The 8443-nt window shown below is 46.0% G+C and overlaps 1 protein-coding gene across 1 annotated transcript; it reads right to left on the bottom strand.

Annotated features, from left to right (window-relative positions):
• Positions 1 to 1616: 1616 nt before the first annotated feature.
• LOC142864119 (ubiquitin carboxyl-terminal hydrolase 17-like protein 6) lies at positions 1617 to 3302 on the bottom strand. The gene has a single exon (XM_075997269.1). It carries the CDS (start codon positions 3300 to 3302, stop codon positions 1617 to 1619), a length of 1686 nt encoding a protein of 561 aa, XP_075853384.1.
• Positions 3303 to 8443: the final 5141 nt, after the last annotated feature.

Raw genomic sequence — 8443 nt, 5'->3', positions numbered from 1 at the left:
AAAGCTCACCAACTGCATTGAATGTGAGCCCAATTGAGAATAAGTCTGCACCCAACACTTACCACACTTGAATTTTCACAAACATCACTCAGATACATTGTTTTTTAAAAATTATTATTACATTTTTATTTTTACACTTTAAAAATACAGAGTTTATTATATGTCTATTATGGTTCCATAAAATTATATTTAATAATTGAAGGATATGTGTTTTTTTTTTCGGCATATTATGGGGGTACAGATTTTAAGGTTTCAATAAATGCCCAGTCCCCCCCTCCCCCAACAAGTCTGAGTCTTCAGCATGACCATCCCCCTGATGCCGCACATCTCACTCATTATATATGTTTCCCCCTCCCCCTCCCACCTGACCAATACCCTATTACTGTAGTACCTATGTGTCCACTTAGGTGCTGCTCAGTTCATACCAATTTGCTGGTGAGTATATGTGGTGCTTGTTTTTGCATTCTTGGGAAACTTCACTTAATAGTATGGGTTGCAGCTCTAACCAGGAAAATGTAAGATACATTGTTAATGTGTATGTTTTTGATTCATAAGGGGTGAGTTTTACCATAGATTTCTGTATTTCTAATAAGGTGCTACCAAGGTTTTCATTGCTCTCACATAATTAAACATTGATGACTATAACTACCAAGAAATTGAACTGGGGTGTTTTAGAAATTAAGCTCTTTGCAACATAGGGAGACACCAAACGCACAACAACAAAACATTCGCCGGGCACGGTGTCACCTGCCTGTGGTTGCAGCTGAGCCAGGAGGATGTCTGAAGCCTGGAGTTGGGGGTAGCAGTGAACTGTGACCTTGCGACTGCATCCGCTCCACCCTGGGTAAAGAATGAGTCTCTGCTGCCGAGGGAAAAAAGGAACTACAGTACCTATGTCACATTGGGATGAATTTTATTAACATTTAACAGATTTTAAAACTACAGCTTTGCAATGAAATTTAATAACCTCATACAGACAAGTCCATATTGGATCATGAAGCACAAGGAGCACCATATCTAGAAAAAATGTAGACTTTCCAGCCTACTGTATCCAGAGAACACACCATTGCACTTAATTTGATAACCCACCAAAATCCATGGAACAATCTTTACCAGCTGAAGGCTTGGAGCGGTAAAACCATCATACGTGTCTTGAAACCTTACTCCTATTTCAATTACTTAAAGTGTCGCACATGATTCCCAGATATCCCACGATACCAAAAGGCAAACATCTCACACCCACCCACAAGTGAGAACAAGTACTAACACAGCACCACCAGAAAATCATGAGACTCCATATTAAATTCCACACACTCTAAAAACCTCACAGTGGAATCCTACACTTCAAAACCTAAAAATCAGAATTCACAATGAATTTCATATACAGTGAACATCTGCACGTAGAAAGTTCCTTCAAATGTTCAGAACACTCAAAAATCCAAAGAAAATATTTCACATATGTGGCCACATCCTGGAATGCAGCCACCAGGAACCAATGGCTGCAGGTGTTTGTAGCCAAACCGGACCTCTTCATTTCCAAGTTTCTTCCTCCAGTACTGACTTGTGTGTGTGTGTGTGTGTGAGTCACTGCACATGCATCAGTTCTCATACTGATATTACTGGAACACAACCAGAGAACTTGTGCCGTGCTTGTTCCTCCTCTTGCTACCCCTGGCCCTCCCACCCACACAAGGGACTTTGCTAGCTTTCAGGGACACCTGGACTCTTTCTTCCTTGTCTGATGCGGGCAGCAAGTTATTGTCCTTTGTCATCTCCGTCTTGTATTTTGGTGGATGAATCACAACTGCATTGGAAGGCAGGGTGGATTCAATTTTTCGGAAGTTCACCGCAGGCTTTGGTCGGTTTTGTTCCAGGAGGCACTTCCACTGATCTAAGGAGAGCTCCGTAGTTGCTGTCTTTTCCAAGCGTTCCTCAAACTCGGGAATCTTGACGCCAGAGTCACTTTTGAGCTCCCGTTGGGTTGCTCCCTTGTCCGTGTCTTCAGCCCCACGGGCTCTTGGTTTCTTCCCTCTGGAGGCACACCCACCGTCTCTCCCCAATTCACTCTTCTGGATGTAAAAGAGAAGGTAGGCAGGTTGACTGAGGACAGAAGAAATGTGACAGGCGGTCACCTTAGCATCATCCATTTTGTACCACTGGCCATTCCCAGCTTTGACATAGCAGAAGTAATGTCCACTTTGACAGCTGCTCCCAGCATGGACCAGCACAGCATACAGGAGGTAAACAAGGGGTCCTCTGTTCCGCTGAGACATGTATGGTTGCATGTCAAGGCACTCGGGATATTGCACTTCTTTTGCAATTTTGTTGCCTGTGACATCTGAGAACCTTTTCAACACAAGCATCAGGACCTTGGAGGCAGTGTGCACAGTCAGAGACTTGGACGCAGGGACCTTCTTTAGACAAGTACCACAGTGATAGGCATCCTCTCTGTCCAGGTGCTCGGGCTTCACCAACCATTGCAAAGCTTGGTTGAGGCTCTGAGCTGCCTCGATATCCAAGGCGATGTCCAGGTAAGGTTCAAAGGTGTCTGAAATGCCATGGCAGTGCAGACACTTGATCTGAGACCTCCAGTAGCCTCCAAATATTTGACGGATTAGGGTTGTGTCCTCAGAGTGACCGTCTAAGGGCTCGTGCCCAGACAGACAAGCTCTCTTCATGGCATCCACAGTGCACATGAGAAACTCATGGGCATCTTCCTGGTTGTATCTGTGGAAGCCAGCAGCCAGTGCCAGCGAGGGCTTGATCACCTGGCCAGGCTGGGTTAGCACCCGGGTGACATGAGCTTCCATAGTGCACAGCATGCAGCATTCCTGACGACGACAGCTTAGAGAATGCTCCTGGGACAGCACATAGTTGGCGAGGGGTGGTGTGTACGTCAGGCACTGCAGTGCAGCATTCATGTAGCACGTGTTTCCCACATTGCAGAGCCCAGCACCAACCCCATAAGGTCTCTTCCAGGTCAGCAGCAGTTTGTCCCTGGGAGCCAATGGCTTTGTCCCAGGAGCCTGTTTTAAATGCAGGTCGGGATCTCTCTTAGATAGCAGTGAAGAGTTCTTAGGTCGGTAACAACTGGGGTTATCCATATCGTCAGCTAAATTTGGCTGAGAAATTTTGAGTTTTGCAAAGGCATTGAAAGGAGGCTCCCCTCCCTGGAGGACTGAAGCAGCCTTCATGTTTCCGGGAGCGATGATCACGAAGCTCCCCCGCTGGGACCGTAAGTTGAGGAAGGACGATGCTTTCCCTTCTGAGAGCGCCTTCAAATGGCAGGTCCGTCTCCACATCAGCCTTTTTATAGCTAGCCCGACTCACCACACCCACTCCCGAGGCACAACATCCACCAGTCACGTCCAAGCACTCAATCGGATTAGGAAGCCTCAGGGTGTGTTCTCTGGCAGTCCCCAGATAATCCGACCAGCACCCTCCCCAATACTATTTGTGCAACACCTGGGGCAGATTGAACTAGCAGGATCCCGATTAAGTACCCTTAATCGGGATTTAACAAGGGTGGGGTGGTGGACATATATTTGTCCTAGCCCTTTGAAAACCATAATGGGGGAACGTTAGATATTGAATAACAAGTCGGACTCACGCTTCGAGATTTTATTTCTCATTGCAAAGCTACAGTTCCTAAGGCAGAATGGCACTGGTGTAAGATCAGACATAGAGACCAATGGAATAGAGCAAAAGGCCCAGAAATAGCCCTCCTTCTATGGTCAATAGAGTGAATGATTGGTGCGTGGGTAATAACACTTTTCAGTGTGGACAGGATAGTGTTTTCAAAAAAGGCTGCTCTGAAACTTCGATATCCACAAAATAATGTAAATTTCCACACTCAGCCCTCAAGTCACAGAAAGATGCCTCTGCTTCTCAGACTCCAAAGTGCAGTTTCGAAATCTCGTCACCCCTTCCATGGCTCAGGCCTGCCGCTACAGCCAGCACACCCACTCACTAGGTACAAGGTCAACAATCAGATCCAAACCATTAATGGCCTCAGGGGGATTACAGTGGGGTCCCTTGTATTCTGGTGGGAATCCCATGGGCCTAATCCACGTTACTATTTATTGAACACCGGAAGCAGATTCCGATATCAGTATTGTCCTGAAATACCCTGAGAGTACCTCTGAGTCACGGTGGTGGGTTTCCCTCTGTCTGGCTTCTTCCAACAGAAAGAGAAGGGATAACATGGGAAGAAGTGACGTGTGTATGCCTCTGTGTGCGTTTGTGTGTCTGTGTGTGTGCGTGTGTGTTTATCTATACTTTCATGCGTTCACATGTGCGAAGCACTAAAATGCCTTAGGATGCTGATAAGCAGAATTTGGACTCTTCCTTCCTGATTTTATATCTTACTACAAACTACATTAATAAGTCACTGCGTTGCTGGCACAAGATCAAACCTAGAGATCAAAGGAACAGAATCCGTAGCCCAGATACAGCCCCTGCCGTCTGTGGTGCACTGGGTTGAGTGATTGATACAAGGGTGTCCAAACTCTTATGGAGAAAGTGCAGTCGTCTTTATAAAATACAGGATTGTGAAACTCTGATATCCACAGGAAACCTTCAAAGTTTGACCCTAAACAAATACGACACAAAATAACAAAATTACCTGGCAGAAAATACGAAAGTGTATCTTTAAATTGATGAACAAGTAAATATACAAATTAAACGATGAACCGTTTAGAAGATGACATGGGGGATGTGTTCTCGGCACTGAATTTCTGGGGATTTCTTGGATATAACACCAAAGAATAGGCACAAAAGAAAAAAGCAAGTAAATTGGGGTTTAGCTACATTAAAACTTTTATTCATCATGGCCACCAGGAAATGAGTAACAATAAAACGCATAGGATGGGAGAAATTATTTGCCAATTTTATATGCGATAAAGGACCAGGTAACCAGAATATTAAAACTTGTATGCAACTTAAAACAAAATTAAAAGCAAAAGGTACAAAAATAGCATTTTTCCTAGAAAAGATGCACAATGGCCAATGAATTCATAAACGGATGATCAATATCGTTATATATTAGGGAAGCACTAATCAAAATACAATGAGATAATGCTCTGCTACTGTGAGGGTGGCTAAAGATTCAATCAATCAATCAACCAACCGATCAATCAAAGCGGAGACCAAGAAGCGCTGTTAAGGAGGTAGAACAATGGAATCTCCTTACATTGGTATTCAGAAAGAGAACATGATGAAATTCCTGTCCAAAACAACATGACCATTCATTACAAAGTTAAACACATAATCATCACATGATCTAGAAACGGAACTCCTATGTATATACACAAAGGATTGAAAAGCAGACACTCAAAGAAATATTTGTGCATCGTTGTTCATATTATCAAAGTTCACAACATCAAGGGTGAAAAGAAAGCAAAGATTCAACGGTGGATGAATGGATTTAAAAACTGTGGCGTTTGGGTGTGTGTTTTCCTGTGTGTGTCACGGAACATCGTTGAGCCTTGAAAATAAAGTTGTCTGTATTCAGGTTGCTAATGGAGGAGAGAGAGTGGAAATGAAGCTTCTATCCACCAACATTGCAGAGGTGAAAACAACGTTCACCGTGTCTGTACACATAAGTAGAAGACGGAAATGAAGATGCAGAAAACAGAGCTCCATCTGCCTCTCTAGAGGCATTTTAGGAGCAATCCTTGGAGTCACAAGGCAAGGTGAAAAATCAGCCAGTCACTCAAGGGCAAATACTTGAGGATTCATGTCAGGAGAGGTCTCCAGACCAGTCACTTCCATGGTGACAGAAAGGAGAACTGTAGTGTAGAAGGATTTCCCAGAGGGAAAACGTGGAGTGAAGGTTTGAACATTGCCGAGTTTCAGTTGGGAAAATGAGAAGTTCCAGAGGACGGTGGTTAGGGTTACACCTCAAGGTGAATGCAATGAATCTCGGGGAATCACAAATGGAAATACAATTAAAATGCTTCATCTAATATTAAGTACATTTCAGCTCAATAAAAATGCAAAGTGCAAGATGAAACAGGTGTATGTACAAAACTTTAATTTTCCTAAAGAAAGCATATGTTCTTAAAACCGTGCAGGTATACCAATACATTTGTTGTAAATAGGCTTCCAAATGGCAAACGACAAAGAGGAGTGCTTCCGTTCCCGGGACCATTAATGGAAACGTAACTGGATTACGCTGATTAGGTTAGGTCACACCCACAACTGCCAACCCACGGAACTGTATAAAAGTCGGCTCAGACAGGAAGCCTCCCTCAGTGCCCCTTGCCCAGGAGTCCCGGCTGCTGCAGCACACCCGGCGCAGAGCTGGCCCCGCAGCAGGCTCCCCTCCTCTGAGAACCCACTGACAGACAACAGGGGGTCCCCGCACTTCAGGTTGGTGACTTGCACTGATGTCTTCAGAAAATTAGTAGAGTACAGGAAATACATGATATTCAGGTTGTAGGTCAAAGATAGGTATTCTGTTTTTATGATTGTACTTCTTTGAAAAGAGACCTAAAATACTTGAGTGAAATGTCAATTATCTCACAAAAATTCACATTCCTAAGGAAATACACCCCTCCCACCCCCGACTTTGTAGGGAAACGGTTTTGGAAACGTGGTGCTATTGTCCGTAAGCAGTAAAGGCTGAATATTTCAGTTCTCCTTCGTTTCTTCAAACAGTTCACTGTGCACGTTTTAGAAAATACATAGAGGGTGGGCTTGTGGAGATAGGACAGTTAATGAAAGACTGTAGACCATAAACTTGCAGCAGAGCAGGGGAAAATTACATTTGCGTGTGAATTTGAGTTAGGAAATTGAATATTTTACCATCGATAGTGACAATTCAAAAGGTAACAGGAAAGCATGTTTGATTTCAGATTTTCAAATATTTGTGCCCCACGATTCTGGATCCCATTTTCTGTAGCTTCGATTTTTTGTCGCTCCTGGAAAATATTGTCCTTCATTTCACTCATAGAGGAAAGTGTCATAGAGCTTATCAAAGTCTGCAGCGTCAACGATTCTGGGGTAAAAACCTAAATTGATCGTTTCAGTACGTCAGGTCTAAGACAGGGCCCTATTTTGGGGATCGGTAATGATAGGAGAGGAAGGTAACACATCAGGGAATGAGAGTCCACTTTGTGAGGAAAGGACTTGAGGAAGTGGCTGACATGGCTTCCTTAAGGGGAAGAAGGTGTCGCGGGAATTTTTTGCACTATGCGAATTCATAGTGCTCTTAACGATCTTTTTTTTTTCTTTTACTCAGCAGATCCAAAGGTCCACCCCTGAGGTCATCCAACCTCAAGCTGCCGGGAGATGAGACGGGTGGCGGGTCACTACCCACAGTCTGAGAAGAACACACTCAGCAGAGCCCAGACTATGAGGAAGCAGCAGAGGGGACCCGCAGGGCCCAGGGCTCCCCGACCCGAGGAAGAGAATCCCAGGGTAAGTGGAGACGACGATCTTTGGGGATCAGGGGACACACGGACCTCAGAGTCGGGGAGTGACTGTAGAAAATTCTGACACCATAAGCCAGTTTTCATTCCTACCCAAGGATGGCCCTGCCCGAGGCCTCCTGACCATCAGGGGAGTCTGTCAGAGACTCTGAGGACCAAACTCAGCTCCCAGTGAGTTCACGTGCAGCCAGGATTTTGTCCTGGTGCTGAGATCTGGTTCATGGCGCCCACCCCTAGAACCTTTAATCTCTACTCCTAATGCCCTTCCTAACGGGTGCTTTTGGTTATGACCTCCTGGCTCGAGTGTGCAAGCACCTAATTGGCTACTTGTGCCGCTCACCTCCCTAAAAGCAATATTCAGGTCTGAATGGAAACTCTGTCCTTACGTTGCCGTTGGACGGCTGCCCCTGACTGCTGCTGAATCGCTCGCTGACCACTGTCCTTGTTCACCCACAGGTCAAGTGCAGGGACTGTGGGGCTTTTGGACACACGGCCAGAAGCACCAGGTGCCCCATGAAGCGCTGGGGTGGAGCCCTGGCGCCGCAGCCCTTGGGCCCCAATAGGGGGAAGGAGAACCTGGCACCCCGGAAGCCCCATGATCTCCAGGACCCAGTGTCACTCGACCAGAGTGAGAGGGAGAAGGAGCAGAGACCGAGGTGAGCCATGGGGGAGGTGTAGCCGCTGCCTGGGCCCTGGACCCCCAAAAGGTGGTGTGTCTCCTTCTCACACCTCGTGCACAGCCTTGTCCAGGCAAGGAAAACAGTACTGGGGGGACAAAGGGCCAGGAGGTCCCTTTCGGGTAGGTCTCCTGCCCCAGGAGCTCTTTCTCCTCCTGCACATTCAGGAAGGGGAGGCCGGAGCAGCTGCTGAGCTTGTGCACATGACCGGCACAAAGGGTGTGGAGACTTCAGGAAAGTCCTTGCTGGGAAAACCCGGAGGGCTGCCTGGAGTAGGGCAGGGATCTGACAAGAGGGAAGGTGCAGCTTTAGCCCAGGTCACGGGGCTTCAAC

This window comes from Microcebus murinus, chromosome 24 (genome assembly GCF_040939455.1).
Source record: "Microcebus murinus isolate Inina chromosome 24, M.murinus_Inina_mat1.0, whole genome shotgun sequence".
Classification (NCBI taxonomy): Eukaryota; Metazoa; Chordata; class Mammalia; order Primates; family Cheirogaleidae; genus Microcebus; species Microcebus murinus.
Note: the sequence above shows the minus strand (reverse complement) of the source record. Positions and strands in the feature narration are given on the sequence as shown.